Source organism: Notothenia rossii, assembly GCF_949606895.1.
Source record: "Notothenia rossii genome assembly, chromosome: 10".
Taxonomy (NCBI): domain Eukaryota; kingdom Metazoa; phylum Chordata; class Actinopteri; order Perciformes; family Nototheniidae; genus Notothenia; species Notothenia rossii.
The window spans coordinates 54551260-54570936 of record NC_136908.1 but is presented as its reverse complement, the minus strand read 5'-3'; the positions used below and the strand labels follow the sequence as shown (position 1 = coordinate 54570936).

The window sequence follows — 19677 nt, the reverse complement described above, 5'->3', positions numbered from 1 at the left end:
GTAAGTGAATTTGAAATATGCAAATCTTAAAAATAGGAAGCAGATGTAGGGCGAAATGGAGAAACATCGCTGAGTTTCAAATCGCATAGTGTTTCTTTTAAACTATAGCTGCTCTTACAAAAAATGCATGGAGTATGTACTCATTGGACTATACTCATGAAAGCATTGCACTTTGTCCTCTGTGCAGCGGATTGTGGGTCAGTATCATCTGTATACATAAATGTTAGAATACCTAGAAAAACATGCTGCCTAATAAACTGCAAAATTGAAACAGATGAAAAATGACTTCCTGGTATTTTTTGTCATGCTGCATTTGACACACTAAGCATTAGAATCTTGGAATGTATGACAGAGAGGGACATTCCTACAACCAGGAAGCTGTGTGTTTTGTCCTGCAGTTGTAGCCCTGCCCCCTGAGTTTTCTGGGTCAGTTTGCCTAACAGACACAGACTTTCTTCACTTCTGCTGAGTCACCCCAGCACGTAAGTAGAGCTGTTGAACTGTGAATGGTTTTCTGTATTTTAGATAATATTGCATTCACATTCATATGTGGTCGGACTTACTTTAAAACCCACAAGCTGAAAGTTGTTTGTTCAGTTTTTGTAGCAGAGGTGTGTCTGTTTCTTTTACTTGATCTGTATAAACAGTGCATTTAAAACCTTACAAACAACCTAATATTCTCCACTTGATAGTAATAAGCCTTGAGTGCACTCTGATCCCACGTTTGACACTTTTGTGGACGTTTTGAAGACATTTGGCAGCAGGATTGTTTTAAATCTATGTTGTTTTGTTAAGTCTATTTTGTATCTTTGCCACAGCGTGATCCTATCTCTTCCTCAGCGTGATTCAGTTGTAAACCAGCAGAGATGGCAAAGCTTATGGAAGATGAGGTGTTTAAGGCTTTCACCACCTATGCAGTCATTGTCGTTGTGAAAATGTTGCTGATGGCTCCCTTGACTGCATTCTACCGCATTACCAGAGGGGTAAGTAACAATAGTGGTGCTACCTATTAAGCCCTGAGCCTGTTTTTCCAGATTTCAGACTCGAAAATGACATGCCCAGAACAAATGGCTATATCTTCACTTCTAAAAGGGGTACATTAATAATCTTTTTTCTTAAAGCAATGATACACCTGTGGGTTGGATGTAGAAAAGTCAAAATCAATATAGACGTTTTTATTTTAAAGTAAATTCAGATTGAACATAGTAAAACAAATTAAATGATAGTTTCCGTCCAAAAAAGACCCGTAACTTATAGTGAAAACCACCCTTGAATGGCTCCCGGGCTTAACAGGTTAACAAATATATTTCTGTTCTACATTAGTTTTTTCTGGAAAATCGATAAGAATTGTATTGGTTTTTCTCCTGGTCTTTGAGAGGGAAATGTGGAATGTCTAACTCGCGCTAACTTTGGTTTTTGTGTCAATTTATTTCATTTTATCTCCCTAATTTAGGCTTTTGCAAATGAGGAAGATGTGGCCATAAAGCCTGCAGAGGAGAGGAAGAAGCTGCTGAGGAACCATCCAGATGTAGAGCGAGTTCGAAGGTGAGATGATAAGAGGTTATGAGTGACCTTAACACACATAGGGTCACAGCAAATCCTGGCTAGGTTATCATGGAAAGCTAGATAATAACTAAACCAGATAAAAGACTTCTATGGGCAATTCAAATGGTAAATTATCCAATAAAAGCAAGTTGTGATAGATACTAATAGGTCCTATGTGTTTTTGTTCTCCAGGTGTCACCAGAATGACTTAGAGAACATTATTCCCTTCGTGTTGGTCGGCCTGCTTTACACTCTGACTGGCCCTGTGCTGTCGACCGCTCTGCTTCACTTCCGCATCTTCGCCGGCTCTCGCATATGCCACACCATCGCCTACCTGTTCTCTCTGCCTCAGCCCAGCAGGGCTCTGTCCTGGGTGGTCGGCTTGCTGGTCAACTTCTCCATGTCTTACAACGTGCTTAGCACCGTTCTCTACCTTTAGAAACCAAACTGGACCAGTTGACCTCTTCACATGCCAACATGAAACCTGTATCTGTTTTTTACTCTGTTCTGGCTTCAGTCTGATAAATAAACAACCTTTACACTTACTCTTTGTCCTGCAACTAATGTCAAGGGTGGAGGTGTTTTTGTATCAACTTTGCTAACAACCTTGTTTCTAAGTTCTTCTATAGGTGAAACAGGTACTTAAACGATAGCAGGATCATTCAGTGGTTACTTTTTTTTGGCTGGCCATTGAAGTTTTACACACCGTCTTATTTTACTTTCTCAGGACTTGAAACAGTTTTTTGGGGGCAGACCCCCACAAAGAAGAAACATGTATTTACACATTTAAGGTCATCATCTTAACAGTTGTTAATGTTCATCAAGTCATCCGTGAGCAGAGCATCAAGTTGGCATGCCTATAACAGCTGAATGTGGCGATTAACATCTTTTTCAGGAAAACGCCTCACAAACTTATTAAGATTTAAAGCTATGGTGCGTTTTGATTCAATGCTGAGTAGAGCCAAACTTGACAGGCTCTTCTTTGTTATTGTAGACCGCAAACAGTGGCGGCGCCAGAGTATTTGTGTTGGGTAATCTATGGTAGGGCTAACCCATACAGTAGTGGGGCTCAAGTCAGTATTTGCAATGTAATTACATACACGCTCCCCTTGACAGTGAAACGCCACGCGTGAGGTTTAGATTATTTCCCTGTCTCAATCCAAATTGACCTGTATGAAATAAAAAGGCACATTTGTCTTGTAGTAAATAAAAAGGGCGACCTGGAGCCAATCCTGCAATTTCCCCACAAGTGAAAGAGTTGACATGCTGAAAACCCAACCCTTGCAGGGGGGTCTGGGGGGATTCTTCCCCAGGAGATTTTTTGAAATACTAACATAAAATACACATTATGGTACTCTCTTGAGAAGAAAAATAAATAAATCTATTACTCAACGACATATTTAAAAAAATGAATGCCATTTTAATTTTTTGTTACTTTGTTCTGAAAGCTGAACCTGCTGCTCCTCACAGAGAAGAGAGGGAAGAGGCTGTGTGAATTACTTTACATTGTGGATAAGGGTGGATAGCCCCCATTGTTCTGTGTGTCAAAATGAAAGACAGCCCACACACCTATCAATCATCAAACCGTGGGGTCTTATTTCATTACGTGTTGATAGAAATCAACACGTAATATTGTATCGATGTATATAGAGATGTACTACAGCAAAAGTATTCTCCGTCGGGACTTCCTGAAACGTCACCACGCTGTTATCTTGATTCTGATTGGCCAGAAGACATTATCAAATGTTCTATTGAGAAGACGATCACTACATGACAAAAGTTTTCAAAACCGTTTCTGGTCTTCGGTATTTCCAGACAAGTGGCTACTGAAATCAATCTTACTAACTGCTGTCTGTGCAATTTACTCCGCGAGTTGGCAGACTATATTTTGCTTACTTTAACATCATTGTTGATGGTGGGGCTAAACCATTTATTGGTATGGCTGTAGCCTACCCCAGCCATACCCTGACCGCAAATACCTCATTCCTTCTGTCTACTTGGATCCGAAATGCTTCTCGTTTTGTGCTGTCCTACCGTTCAAATGAAATCCCCGCCAATCATATTTCCAAGCTCGCGCCAGGGGGGGGGGTTACAAGGCTCGCGTCTTGTGCTGCATTCACTTGCACTCGGACATTAGAGATTTTCTCTCATAAATGTCCGATGAGCCACGATTTTCCTTTCAAAACAAAGCTGCCAACTGGGGTGGCAGCTGGGGTGGCAGCTGCCACCCCGTGCCACCCCGTGGAACCGCCACTGGCCACGGCATATCACGGTTGTCTGGGCCTTCCCACGAAAATCACATGCCCTCTCTGTACATGTGTTCGGGTGCTGATGAGCCTGCTTTACATGGATCATATGTGCGAGTATCAGTGTATCTGAGGTTAAGTTGCTACTACATTAGCCAACCTAACTGTACCTGTTATTTGAGGACTAATATCCTTCCAAAGATTGCACAGCCCCAGGATGGATGCCAACCTGTCCAATCTTTGGACTCATTTTTTGCTCTTCACAATGACTGTGCAGAAAACAAGGCAACATGTACTATAAACTCTTACCTGCACACTCACATAATCCTGAAACGGTTTAACTGATTTAACTTCCTGTTGGACCACACAAACAAGATAAATGTGTCTCTACTTGCCTTGTCTTTGTTATGAAGGTCCCTGCATGGTTAAATATCTATGGGAATGGCGAAACACTTTAATAAAACATGTCAAGGAATATGTATTATTATTAAAAGTTAGACAACATGTCTTAGAATCTGGATTTCTAAGATGTTTTGCTAACATACACAGCTACCAACAAAAAACATGTATAACTATTTAGATATGAGTGTTAAGAATAATATTGCAAATACAAATAGTATCTGTGAATAGACTTACTTTATTACAAAAGGCAGAACAAATTGACATGGCTCATCTTTGGTGTCATTTTATGCTATGTGAATCTCAGCAGGGTGTTGACAAATTGAAAACATTATCTTAAACAAAATTAAAGTAATGTCTATTTTGTTGTCAGGTGTGACTGAGCTGACAGCAAACACATAAACTCAATCATTTTATTTGAAATGGTTTCCTTTTTTCAAGTTGTAATGCTCATGTCAAATATCTAAAGTTGAATAAATATGATAAAGTATATGTCTTTATTTTAATATCAATCATATCCTCTCCGTCTCAGATGTTGAGTTCAGTTGAGGGAGAAATAAAAAAAAATGAATTAAACCATTTGACATCGACATTTCTTGAGTTCCCACCTGATGTAATCCAGCATGTAGGGGCTTCTTAAACGTACCAATCAAACTATATATTCTATTCTATACCTGTTATGTTTTCTAGTTAAGTGGAAACTGTCTTCGTTCAGTTCTATGGTTAATTTTTTATGTTCAAAATGTGTCTTTAAATGAACTTGAAATGGATTGCATTTCCTTAATTTATTTTCTTTCTAGAAATGAAACTGCTCCTTGTCCTAATTGTCTTCCAAGTATCACTATTGTTTAGGAAGCTATTGATAATTTTATTATGATATTGTTGAAAATAGTGAAATATATCTGCAGTATCATTCGTTAGTCTTCTCATCTGTAATTTCAATTCAACAAGGAAAACCATAATTTCTATACAAAGAGTAATTCTTCAAATTCGATTTAAACTTTTTAATTAAACACACTGAAAATCCATGCAAGAGTGTCTGCATTTTTACGATATATTATATTTTTTCGTTCATTATTAATTTCCTTTATTGACTGATAAAAGGTGTAATAACGTGCTGCCAACTGATAAAACAAACAGAGAATGGAGTCACGTGAGGAGGAGTTGAACATTGGGAGATATAAAAGAGCCATTTATGAAATTCAGTTTATGTTTTACTCTAGACATTCTATGTACAGTCTTATTCACAACTACATTAACAAGTGCAGGAGCATTCAGTTGTTTCATTAGCAGGACCAGAGGAGAGCTGACAGTGACGCTTCAGATGTGTGTCTGTCTTCCACTAGAGGGAGGCATTTTAAAAGTCAACTGAGATGCTCCTCATTAGGACTCATTTATGGACCAGGTGCAGCTCATAAAAGCGCTTCAGCTCAAACAATTAACTTAATTTGCTCGGCTGAAAACATTCCCCTGCATATTCCACAACGCAGCTTTCATTTCATTTCCAGCAGAGCACAAACACTGTAACATATGCAAAGGCTAAATGCAAGGAACAACAACAGCATCGGTATCATTTAGCCCAATTTGCTAACATTTTTATACTGAGTTATCGCCATCACCGCTTGTGTTTGCGGTTAGGAAGTGAAGCGTACAGACTTGTTTAGATGTGTCAGATGATGAATGCCTCACGCTTCACATGAAGGTGACTGGCTCCAACACAGAGCAGTGAAACCCATGGGTGGGCACTGTAAATAGTGGGGAAATTACCATGAAGGCTGCTTTGGGCGGTTGCTCGTCTGCATTGTGTCCTGTCCCTTTATAAGTAGAGGAGTTTTATGGGAGCTCATTTGTTCGGGACCCTTGGCCCTCCAGGGTCTCTCATTCCTCAGACAAGCCAGGCATTTCACAGTTTGGATGGAGGCGGAGGAACACCTCAACCCCTTTCTATAAGTAATAACCACAGACACACCCAGGAGGACGCCTCACTAATGTTGCATCAGTGGACTCATTTCTCCAATGAATGTGAAACTGTTTGCATTAGCAGAATGTTTTTTAGTGAATCTGCCTGGATTGTGTTTTTCGAAAAAAGTACATATGGTAAAATTGAATGTATCTGCAAAATGTTCACTGCCTACTCTTGATGTTCTCTGTTCTTTGTTTAGGTGACATGGCCAGCATTGTGTGCATGAGACCCTGTGTGTAGAGACCATGTGTGTAGAGACCCTGTGTGTACTGTGTAGAGACCATGTGGGTTTCCCATATGCTCACAAATGGCAGTTAACGCTGATAACCTAAGGTGTTGGGGAAGAATAATGCTTGCCCTTTACCCCTCAGGTTAGCGCTGATAGCTGTGTTAGCACAGATGGCATTGTTAGTGCTGCAAGCACTGCTAGCTGTCCAGCTATCTCCTAGTTGAGAGTTGTGTGCAGGGCCGTCCCTCTCTACAGGCCGATCATGCAGACTGCACGGGGCCTCACCTTGCGGAGGGGGCCTCATCTTGCAGAGGGTGCCACAACTGAGCTGAAAATGCGCTTATGCGGTGATTTAGTGTGGCGCTGCGAGGCTCCACTAGCACCCCCCCCGGTCGACGCTCGTGAAACAGAGGGCCTAATCATATAACTTTGCGTAGGGCCTCATGTTTGCCAGGGACGGCCCTGGTTGTGTGTAATCCCTGCCGAGACTCATGTCAAAAATAGGCTCTTAATTCTGTGAAAAGCTTCTAGGTTTCTTTTAGGAAAGGTAGAGTTTGATAAGGTTGGCGAAATATGGTACAATCATTAAAGTCATTGTTAAGCGATTACACGCTGGAAACTTTAAATTTCAGAACAATGGCCTAAAACATATATGAGATGTTATTGAAGTGAACCAGATTGGCATTACTACATTGTGTTTTAATAACATAATGGGACATTTCTAATAACCATTTCTACAAGAACAACATGGTAACTTACATACACATAACAACACATGGGAGGCAGGACACACACCCCTTGTTTCTGCTGTATTAAGTGGTTTGAACATCCATCCATTCACCACAACCCCAAAACACATTTGATAAAGCTAATTAAAAGTAAGACATATTTTGTTGGAGACAGGGTTAGATACACATACATGCAGCTACCACAGTATTTGCATGTCTCTCATTGTGTGCCTACTACTGAAGAGCTTCATGTATGACAGCCTGATTAGTTACAGTAGTGTCTCCAGTTGAAGATGTTACCTCTGTGTGCCTGTTCGCTTTGCTTTGTGTCTGCGTTTCATTAGCTGTCATCCACATGCCTAAGATCTGCCCTGAGCCTTATTGTTCAGCTGGTTAACTATACAGCCGCTTCATTAGGCACAACTTCAAAGTCACACTACACACCGGTGCTGAGGTGAGCCAGATATTTATATCGTACAACAGCACCCAAGGTCGTGAAAAATTAATGAATGGTTAGACCGAATCCAACTCAAGGCTGGTGAAGAGACTTTTGAATCAATTGGATAACACCAGGTGGATATTTTGAGACCACATTTTCTTTACTTTTCTCTCTGTGAAAAAACATCTTAGCTTCTGGTAGCTGTCTTTGCAGTGGAAATGCTCACAGTATGACACAGGTACAGCACATGCTAAGCTATTTGACTTATCCTAGTATCTTAAACCTTCCTTCAGGCACAAAATTAAAGAAGTCTGTCCAACATTTATATAATTTCTAAAAGCGACGGACTTCATGCTTTTAAAGATGTAGGCTATACACTTCATCAAAACTATGACACTCAATGGACAATTGGACATATGGTGAGAGATTGAGAAGGCAGTACAAGGGTATCAGAATAAGGTCATACTTTTTTTTGTTTTCAAAACAACGGCCATTCAATTACAAGTAGAAACACTTTTTGACGTGATTGCATCACACTTCATACAAACATCTTTTGAAATGTATATATCTCTTCACATACATTAACCACACTAATCGCCAACACCATAATAATGTACGTACTTTCCTAACTTTTTTACAAAGTCTCTCCTGCTGTCGGCTGCCACTCCTTTTCACCCTGTGTGTTGTTTGTCATCTTGTTGAGAAAAGTCCTTTGACTTGAATGTTGCCATAGGAACAAATAATTAAGGAAACAACACAACAAACGTTTGGCTGATATCTGTCAGTACACACCTTTTTTAATCCCTGTTAGGACAAAATTATGAAGAACACTCACAAGATGTTTTTGTTTTTATTTGTGTTTTTTTAAGAAGTAATATTTAAAAAAAAATGGGGAATATTTCATTTCAAGTAGTCTTTACTCTCAAACTCAAAACACAGTATCCATTAGAGATGAGAACATTCAAAATCCTTTTGAATTTTGGTCAAATGCACTCCTCTCAGCCTCTCTGACCTCATATTCATTTTCTATCGCCTCATTTCAACATCCATGGTCTTTTCCTGCTGGTCTCCTTCTCTCAATTACTCTTTGGGGGGGAACCACATTTCTCTCACTTTTTCTGCACACAGCAGTATTTGAATTTTAAGACATCTTACTAATTTAAAAAAATGGTATTAGACCAGCCTGGTGCATGCACACCCACATCCACACTCGTACACACACATGCCAAATCCAGGTTGACCCTTCCAGCCAGATGACTCCTCTTCATATGTTTCAATCTGTGGCTGAGCGGGGCTGGGGTCAGCAGATTGCTTATGCTGATCCCAGTGATTGGAGGTGCATTGCAGGTGATTACCATAAGCAATTTAAATGTTATTGATTTAACATCCTGCATGCTGTAATTGAACACCGTGGCCAAGCACCTAATGTTACTGCCCCGCCTCCTGATTCCCTTTTTAGAGATTTCACTTCCTCACTTTGGCTACATTCTTTCCTTTTTATTCTTTTATTATTTCATTGTATTTCCCCTCCTTTGTTTATCCTTGTGCTAACAGCAGTATCCATGCTAAACTGTGCTCCTTTCTGTCAGTCTGTGTCCTGAGGCCAGGGGGAGTGGTGGGGGCACCAATAGCCAATCAATAGGCAGTCTGTCATGGTAACAATGGAAATGTTCAATTAACAACCAGCAGTGGATAATTTACAGTCTAACCATCATTACTTTGTGTGTGTGTGTGTGTGTGTGTGTGTGTGTGTGTGTGTGTGTGTGTGTGTGTGTGTGTGTGTGTGTGTTTTCTGTATTCATAAGAATCATTTTCTGATAATTCCACTCTTCAATAGACAGTGGTTGATAATCACCAAACTTAACACAAAAGCCCAATTTCTTACTTAATTGCAATTCTGCTGTTTTTTTAGATAACAGTGTGATTGCAAATTACAGAGTGGAATTGACAAAAAAGGCAATTCTTTCATTAAAATATTCCCAAATCGGTTTAATATCTTCTTCATTATACAGAGCCATAATGAAGGACTAGATCCAGCACTCAGATCAATTAATAAATGGAGAAAACTCCACCTGGGAGACACACTTGTGCATTCTCCATTTTTCATCACGCTCTGTCATTCCTCATGAGGGATCACAATTTCTTCTTTTAATATTTTAGTGTTCTAACTTAAGCTTCAGAATTCTCTCCAGGTAGCCCACTAGATCATCTTGACATTTCAAAGTACCGAAACCTTTGGAATAAAGTGTTTTTTATTAAATTCTATTAACATAATTTATGCTTGTCAGGCGCCCCACCTCAGTGGCAGCTGAGTTGGGGCTGTGGAGAGACTCAAGCACCATATTTCATCCTCTGGTCCTCTCAGATGGAAGACTGGGCTGCTAAGACACATGTGACACCTTGGTGATGATGAGTGCAGAGACAAACTGCCCACCACTCAGTATCATCATTCACTTCCTGCTTCTGCATCGCAGAAACCACAGGGAGTGACTGAGGAGAAATTAATATGTAGCTCTTAATTTAGCTATCACTTCAATACATAATTTTACAAAGGCATTGTGTTTATTTTTTTATCATACATTTTTTATTGAAAGGCATTGTGTTTATATATCTTTCATACATCTCTGTTCCAATGAGCAAGTTATGTTTAACACTTTGGTGTTTTTGCTGCTAATTGGTTGCTTTCAATGCATTAGATTGTACACTTTGAGGCCATATTTAGAATGCAGACTATGGTTAAGCAGCGTCTTCTCACTACCAGCTCGTCCAATATGGTGCTTGGTCATTGGCCCGAACAATCATCTCTAGTCTTTATAGGGAGGAGGTTGGTGTAGATGCATGGGTTTTATCATACCAGAAAACAAATGTCAGTGCTAACTTATTTTCACTAACGTTCGTAAGTCAATTTATGAAGCATTCTAAACTCACGTAAGCTATGTAACAAACATAGTTATTGGCCAATGATCCATGATCTTGTCTCAAATCTAACCAAGTCGTTTTGTTGTTCCTCTCTTACTAATGTGTGAATTTACAATATTAACTAACTTTATACGGCTGCCCTGCACATTGAAAAATGACAGTAAGTGGTACCGGGTAATAAGTAAGACCAATGAACAGGTTGTGTTAAAACTTTGCATCAATCACAGATCGGAGCTTCATTGTCTTTTTTGGGATTTACTCAGCAGCGTAACTTGAACTGATGTTGCGTTGAAAGTCGTTTTTTGTTCCCCATTTCGTTGCTTTTTCCCTCTTTTATGGGAGCTGACTTTTTGCATTGCATGTATAGAGGATTCTTCCCTTTTTAGATTATTTTCTCTCATTGCCACCTGCCTCTAGATTGCAGAGCACATTCAAACCTACAATTTAAAGTTTCCAGTCAACCCAACTTTGCCAAATGCAGAAATATAGCACACTGTGTTCAATAACTTTTGACAGGCAGTGTGCTCACCCTGAGTGTGGAGACCTAACTTAGATATAAGTAATGGATGATGTCATCATTGTAGGTTGCTCAGTGTCGGTGCTACAGTGATGTAACTGACTATTATAGTAGTTTGTGTGTGATCATTTCAACATTTCTCCAGGCCAAGGAGGCGTAGACAAATCTGCTCCTGGTAGGCAAAGACTGAGTACAGGAGGATGTCAGAGTGTCGGTTGTGTTGCCGGGCCTTTGACAGATCAGATTGTGAGGATGGGGGGGGGGGGGGGGAGGATGAGGGGGATTTGTCAAGGCAACATCCCTCATACACTGTGGAGATGTCACTGATGCTGGGGGTGGGACTGCAACGCCGCCCGCACGGGGGAAAGCAGACCTGCTAAAGGTTTGAGCCTGCTGGCAAAACTGGGATCTGGAAATGGCAGCACAAGAGAGAGAGAAAGCCGAAAAAATTGCAAACAGATTTATTTGGCCTGTGCGTGGTGTGCTCTGGTTTGCACCCTGTGGCACTCGCAAATCAATAATTGAACAGAGCAAGGATAATAGCTACTACACACATCGCACACTCTGAGCATGGTGAGGAAAACTCATTTGGAGGCAAAATAAATTGCTGCTCGTGGTCCAGAGCTGCTCATCACCTGTCTCCTTTCTTTTTCCTGTCACAATAACTCTTAAAGATGTGATCCCTCTTCCAACAGATTAGAGAAGCAACACAGTCCTGGATGTTAGTGACATGTCCATGATGAGATCTGCTTTACTGTGGTCATTCAATAAGGAGATAATGAACCAATGACAACGGGGGGCAGGGTTAATCCTAACCTTAAACCTACTCTATGGGATTTCTATGCAGGCCTATGAGCAAACTACAGTAACTATGTTGTACGCCGAAGCATCTTATGGCATCTTAACTGTTTGTTCACTGTGTGTACATTTAAGTGTCACTTTGTATTGTGGTCATCGCGGAACCGCAGTGGAGCTTAAGCTTGTTTGTCACGCTGTATGTGTTCGGTTTGAAACTGAACACTATTGGACTTTGTTGATGCACAAAAGAACCAATACATGGATTTTTCTTTTTCTGCAATCAAATACACTGCTTGAAGATTCTGAACTAAAGGCACCACAGGACATATGGTAGCGTACGATGAGCTTACAATTGGCAACATTGCATTCACAAGGTCACTCTTGTGTCATTAGCTTACCGAACATTGCAGAATATAAGATCGTATAACAAAAGGTATATTTAACACTGCACCCTCTACATACAGCTGGTTGGAGCTTTATAAAAGGGGAAGGCTGTTCCACTAACTGCTTTGATTTCTTTGCTGTCCACTATCCTTTGCAGGAGGAGCAGGGAAGCAGATTCATTTTTGACGATTGGATCGATAAAGAGATGTTTGCCCCCTTTTTCCTGTAAGACACGTCTAATGTATTGTTTATCTTGCACTTATTGAGTTTTGTACATTGTTAAATCATACCTTTCAGCTGTTTAATTTCACCTTGCTTGCACCAGACCTTCATTCCCCTCGGGCATTCTGTCTTTATACATGCTCTCTGCATGCTCTGAGCACAGAGGAGGGATGAGGAGAATGAGAGAAGAGAAAGAGGCAGATGAAGCCACCCACAGGGTGCTAAAAAAATCTTTCCTCTCCATTATTTGGTCTCTCCTCCCTCTCCTATGGCTTAGGTGCTCCTGCATGAAATGCTGATGTGGGTTCCCCCTCCCTCCACCCCTCCCTCCCCCAGGCCTTTCTTCTCCATCTTTTCCCTGTGGCAATAGATCAGATTTCCTCCAGGGAAATCATTACTTGGCATCATTACCATTCCCAACACTTTTATCTACTATCCCTTGTTTCCTCACTCCATTGCTTGATTAAGTTTAGGGAGGGGAGGAAGAGAGGGGAAAAAGGGGGTAAAAAGGAAAACCCTTTAACGCCAACCCCAAGGTCTTGGAGGAGTTGCGTTGATTGGGATACTTTGGGGTGTGGATTCTGTCTTGTGGGACAACTCTTTTTCCATCCAAATTAAAGATAAAATGTTTTCAGTAAGAGTCATGCTCAACCCTGGCAATCGTGAAAACTAATTGCAACAAATATGCCAAACGTGTCGCCCTTTATTAGAACTAAAAATGAATTGAACAGGCTGCTGACGGTGCAGAGGATGCTTGTTACAGCTGAACATAATTACAAGGTTTTCATTTGCAGGAACTGGTGAGAGGTGTATTTAGAGCAGGAACAAAAACACAGTCTGCAGGTGAAGGTCATTATTTGCCATATGTTGGATGTACAATTTGCAAATGTTGCAAAAATAAGGGCTGATTGTATGGAAGACTATGAAAAAATGACCCTACTTCCCAATTGACTGATACGCTCAGTAGACATTTTCCCAATTAGTTTATGTTCTCAATTGCTTGTTACAAGTCTTCTCCAATACAGCATGAGGTTTATTTAGTACATTTAAATTCAAATAGACGATAAAGCTGTGTATGCTTAAGGGCGTGGCTACATTGGGATTACTTAGGCCTAAAGGCTGTAGTAACCCCTTTCCTTACAGTCCCAGTCACATGACCCATAGCCATCCATCCCTTATCAGCCCTGCAGTATGTAATCATCCCTTTTCCACTCACTCATGGCCAGGTCATCAATGTTTTTATGTGCTTTATGCATTTGCCTTCTCGCCCTGTATTCGGCACCCGGTAACCTGCAATCTTTAGCTGAACCCTGCAGCTGGTACCCTGGAACGTGTTACTGTACTTGTTTCTGATTCCTGTTAACTGATTGGATGGTCTGTTACTTCTGTTGGGACTTTCTACCCTTGCCTGTAAGCATATGATTCCTCACTTTTGTATATAAATAATAGAACTGTCCCCGTCTGTCGTGGAAATCTGTGTTTGGCACCTTCCCATACTGCCTCGTACTCACACCCGCACGACACTATGATATTAAACGGAATATATTTATACGATTGGTCAGACAAATAAACAATCTAAGGGCATCACCTTGAACTCTAGAAAAATGTCATGGACAGGTTTCACGATTTTCTGATATATTATAGACGTAATGTTGAAGAGAAAAATAATCATGATATGTGAATAACTCAGATGATGCCATCGGGATGTAATGACGGTTATCTTTGGTTGGACTTAGACTGTACAAAGTAGTAAATTGGACTTTGAAACACATGTGAATCAGGCATGGATGTGTATTTAGGAATTGTAGCATCCAGTGTTTTTGGAGCTAGGCTATGGTGGCCGACGAGGCTAAATGCACCACAACGGCATACAGTACTTCCATTAGGAGAAACAGAAATGATGCCAAACAGCTAGCAATAATTTGTATTAGTACTCTATGTGCATTTTCCTTCCTGCTTAAAAAAATACACTCTTTTCTGGTCTATTTCTTTTGAGGTGAAAATCCAGCTGTGCCTCTTAGTGTTCCCCTTGGAGCTCTTGAGAACTTCTGTTTTGCTGACTGGAAATTCAGTGTTTTTGACATTTCCCAGCAAGTTGGTTGTTAATGTATTCGTTTTCTTTAACCAGTATCCATTTTTGTACTGTATTTGTCTTGGATCTTTGGGTGGTTTTGAATTGGCAACGTTTCTGTAGCTGTAGCATGTTTCTTCTAATAGACTGTTTCTGGGCCATAGTTGCGTGTTTACCCTTGTCGACTACTGTTATTCACCAATACTAGATACTTAAAGTGAGTAAACCTCATCTTATCAGCTCTGCAAAAAGCAAGTTTTACAGAAGTTTAATACTGAAGTAAACAAGCTAACAGTATGCCCATGGTTCTCTTTCAGAGCCTTGCCAATAAGTACATGGAAGACAATAACACAAACAAAAAGATTAAAAAGATATATACTGAGTTCAGAGTATTTGAAGTATTACTATACTCACTGTGAATGTACTGCATAGAGAGCACATATGTGGTTAAGTGTAAATGATACTGAAAGGCCTTCAGGGAATTCCCTGTGCTGATTCTTTAAAAATGAATCATTTATTTCACATGTTGATTGCCCCTGAAACTTTCTGCCTGTATTGTTGCATTGTTAAGCAGCTTCCCTTTGTATCACATATCTATAATTCATACTCACAGTTTTGGTTTCTTTGTTGTCCCTGCAGGCAGTCCCAGGTAAGTCCTGGTGCCTCAGTGGTGCTGTACGGGGTTTGGAGGCCCCGGGGTAGAGCCTCGGCCATGGCTTTGGCTCAGTGGCTCTCCAGAGACAGCCCTTCTCAACTGGCCCGCTCCATCTTCAGAGACAAATACAAACACTCCAGGATCGTTTGGCAGTCACACTGTCTCTGCTTGTTCTCATATTTTGTTCCTCTCTCACTCTGCCCACGTATTCAACCCAAAGTGACTTACACCCTACAAGTGCTGCATGTGGGTGTGCTCTTGAAAATCATGCAAGTGGGGTCTGGGAGTCAATCGTGGAGGCGGCCAAAATACGTGTTTCATGACTTCACCAACACAAATACATTACAATACACAGGGACATGATGAGAGTCATGCTGATAACATCTGTAGGAAATATGAAATATAACATGTTGAACATAGTGTAAACATAGCACCTACATCTCTTAATCCTGTGGGACAGTATCTATGTCCCAATAGGAACCCCCCAATGTCACTTAAATACATCACTAACTTCCGGCTTTTGGGGGATTTCTGTGACAGCCCCACAATCTGACAGACTTTTCACCGTTTCACCTGCTTTATGACAGATCAGAAATTAAGCTTTCTCTCAGACTCTGCGGGCCACCTTGGCCTTTCAGGCTGGGGCTTGCCGGGGTATTAGGGATGTCAGGTTCCGTGATGGGACTGTGAACAGTAATTACAGCGAGGCCCCCGGCCCCCGTCAAGATCCCCTGGTGTCACGAGGACGCCGCTGGATTGACAGGAGGAGCACCAGCTTCGGATTCTCCAGAGGACCCATTAGGAAGGAGGCCCAGTGTCCTGATCAAGCAACCCCTGTGCACTTCCACTGCACAATTACAGCTAGGCCTGCTCAGTTGTAGAGCTCACTGTTGTTGTTAGCGTCACCTCAGTCCACAGACTCCTTAATAACGCACTCGGTAGCGAGAGCTTGCAGGCCAGCAGTCAGCAGGTTGAGACGTGCAGGTAGAGTTAATGATGGGGGTTACGGCTTCCGTGTGATGTTACATGAGATCTGATTGGTGGAGAGATCCTGACCTTGCAGCACACTGGACCTATTATTGAAAAAGCCGAATGCAAGCTTTGTAATTAGTCATATTTATGAGGATAGCTATTCTGCACACAACCTGGATATCTTACTACTGAAATGAAGACACATCTGGTTTCTACAGCAAATGTGAGGTATTAAAATCTCGTTCATTCGTAAAACGTGACATGAAGGCCCCGGACATTGCGACGGACAACTGTGAGAGGCTGGCAGAGGACCGGACGAAGTGGCGCCAGCAGCTGCGGGAAGGTGGTGACAGACTTGACAAAGACTGGATTTGTGGACTTGCTCAAAAACGTGGACATACTGTATCTCTCTGATTGCAATGTACAATCTCTTGTAGATTTTCTTGTCAATATGTATGTGTACTACGTAGCCAAAAGTGTAAAGAGACTCGAGCTAAGTGTGAGTATACCCAAACATTTCCTCCACATGCAATAGAATACTTTTACACATCATTCAAAAATGATGTTTACTCATCATTGCATCAGTGTTCTTAATCCATTGATCTAATGCAAATGGAGCTGGATATAATTGCCACTCATCTTGACACACAAGGACTCAAAGCGAAGAAACATTCGTCTCAATTGATCTCTGTTTTAAAACCCTTGTTAAAGCAAAAACTAAATATGCTTTTTACCAACTCAAAATAGGGTTAGGGTTTCAATGCCTACATCAAACCATACTATACTCATTCATGCTTTAAACTGAAGCAAATTCAATCACGACTCAGTCAAATGAATGGAAAGGGGAAACAACTCTGATTTAAAGGTCACCTATCATGCTATTTTTAGGCAATGGCATAGGTCTCAGATATATACAAAAATATAAAAAACATGTCTATGAAGTGTTTTGCTCAAAATACCAAACAGATCAGCCATTCTAAAAAAAAAAAGAAATTGATAAAAAAAAAGGAGGGGGCTGAGCTCATGCGGGAGATGCTACCGGCAGATACTGCGGTGATGAAACACCATATCATGGATTATCAAGGATTATTTCTGAAACAGTATGGAGCTCAAAGGCTTTCTCTCTTGCCGGTTATACCACAAGGCGAGTTCCTTTTTATTTCCTGCTTCTTCACACACATGCTCTGCAGTACAGGTTAGCTCTGAGTGTTAGCGATGCTAATATAAACATGCACCGACCATATTACGTCCAAAACAGTCGGGCATTGTTTCTGATAGAAACGTTTCTGATAGGACCGTGGGTGTAAAGTCAGCCTACATTTCCGATATTACGTCATTTCGGACGCAAATCTAGATCAGCTCCGTTGTAGCCCCGTTTTTAGAGATTTGGGTACGGAGGAAAAGAGACATCTTTATGTATAAAATACATCAAAAAGTGCATTTTGCATGATAGGTCCCTTTTAAATAAGGGCTTTAAAAGTGCTTGTTCTGGGTAGTTGATTTAGTTAAAAATGTAAGTCTTTTTGGGCCTAATGATGTAACCAACTAACACAGAAGTTATAGTGCCACATTTTGACCACATTTGCTTCAGTTAGATGGGATTACCTAAAACACACTGGGAAAACACTTTTTGGATTTGGCTTTGGCTTTCTGCATGGGGGCATTGTCATGTTGGAATGGGAAGTGGTCTCCTCTAAACTCACACTGGTAACCACTAACAAATGTTATTTAATGCTGAAGCGTTAGGATTTCCATCATTGGAACTAAGGGGTATTGTTCTAAGCAGGAGTAGGCCAAAGGTGTCCATGGGAATCTACATATCTTTGGTGATAAGGTATATTGTTCCTTCCACACATACCTTTCCATTTCCATTGCCTGCTTAAACATTTAACTGAGAGTTTGTGAGTGTGTGTAATGTGTAGGTAAAGTGCCCATTGCTGTCTGTATTTTCTAAAACAGTTTATTGCTGATACACAGTTCTCCTCAGATCCTCCATCTGCCCTGTTTGATTACACTCATCCTCCAGAGAGAGAGAGAGGAGGAGGAGGAGGAGGAGGAAAGAGAGAGGGAGCATTGCCTTTGAATCTCCTCCGCCATTTCACACAACAAAATAAGACGTCTCATCGCACAACGTTTCTCCACCAAACGAGCTGGGTGGGTTTGGAAACTGAAAGAAAATTGCCTTTTGAATAATCCACTTCTTGATTTCTTTTCTTTTTTTTTCCTCATGAAAGGTTTTCTGAAGGTTATTGTTGAAAATAATGCAGCTCCTTCCCCCCTGCAGATGACAATCATCTTTCCAATTTGTTTGAGATTAGGTCATATGGAAACAGCACATCGTAAACACACAGGGTCGGCACACAGGGTCGGCACACCGGCAATGGAGGATGGGGAGGGTGGCACCGTTTCCCCCTGTTCTAGGTGCATCCAGCTTTGATTGCCATGACACTGGCAGTAGCAGAAACCAGGGCAACAAACAAACAGAAATCCACAGATCTCTGTTACTAACTGGGAGAAGGAGAGAAGTCGACCCCCCACCCTCCTCCCGACGCAGCATGACCAGATTGGATGTTTGATTTGCGGCTGGATCAGTAAACACACTACGGCTTCGGCTGTTTCTTTTGATTCAACATAAATCATATCTGAACAAACAAACGAGTTCTCAGTGTTTGAGATACGGCGATATTGACATCAGCGCTGCCATCTGAGAAGAACATTAATATTTCTCTTAGTACTACTAGAGGCCCACTTTTATCACTAAAACACTTTCAATAACATTGCAGAGCATAGCTTCTGTTAGTCAAAGGTGATGTGCGTGAGTATGTTTGTGAATGGGAGGTGGATTGCAGTCATTTTCCTTGCATGGTTGAGCTGGTAGACCTAAATGAGCATCTGGTAGAAGTTACCCTGGTACATCAAAAGAAAGATTTCTGAGAGCCAGAATCCTGCATCTCACAGACCGTTGGCTCCTCTGACTGCAATGTGGCTAATGACAGGCAGATTCCTCAGTGATCAAAACTCTCTTTGTTGTGTTCCCTGAAATAAGGGATGTGTTGACTGGGTCAGATTAATGCTGGAACATGTGTTTGAGATGCCACTGCAATCAATGTGGTGCTAATTGTGTGTCTCAGGGACATCAACATTTGTTGCTATCTAGAATGTCAATAATCAGCCTGGTTAGCTGCATTAGATGCCTTTCATACTGACGAGATAACATTATGCTACACAGCTTAGCATTACACATTCGCCTGGATCATTCGATACGTTTGAATCACATCCTCTGCAAAAGCTTTGTATAATATATAAGGGATAATGCCCAACGATTTAGCAAAGGTAGTGTTTAGCGGGGCAGCAGAATAGGTGGACGCAGGTGCAGACACAGACAGGCGATGGAGTAATTGGTGTTGGTGGTTCAGAGCAGAAACAGTGAATCCATTATGAATCTGGTATTAAATGTGGGGGAGTGTTTGTAGGAGTCTTGATTATGGAAATGGTTTCAGCTAGTACGATGCTGCTCTGACTCCAGCTAAACAATCACAACACACAGGGAGAATCAGAGAGTGGCATAAATGAAGCAGGGTTGGGAGGCT

The 19677-nt window shown here is 41.1% G+C and overlaps 1 protein-coding gene across 2 annotated transcripts; it reads left to right on the top strand.

The window, feature by feature from the left end:
* The first annotated feature begins 384 nt into the window (after positions 1–384).
* On the top strand, positions 385–2090 carry mgst1.2 (microsomal glutathione S-transferase 1.2). 2 transcript variants are annotated; one of them, XM_079655952.1, is made up of 4 exons: positions 385–482; positions 819–983; positions 1454–1545; positions 1738–2090. In XM_079655952.1, exons 2-4 carry the CDS (start codon positions 867–869, stop codon positions 1982–1984), a joined length of 456 nt encoding a protein of 151 aa, XP_079512078.1. In that variant the 5' UTR covers positions 385–482; positions 819–866; the 3' UTR covers positions 1985–2090. The 2 variants fall into 2 exon arrangements, with proteins under 2 accessions (XP_079512078.1, XP_079512079.1); XM_079655953.1 differs by having other exon boundaries at positions 393–482; positions 841–983.
* The last annotated feature ends 17587 nt before the right edge of the window (positions 2091–19677 follow it).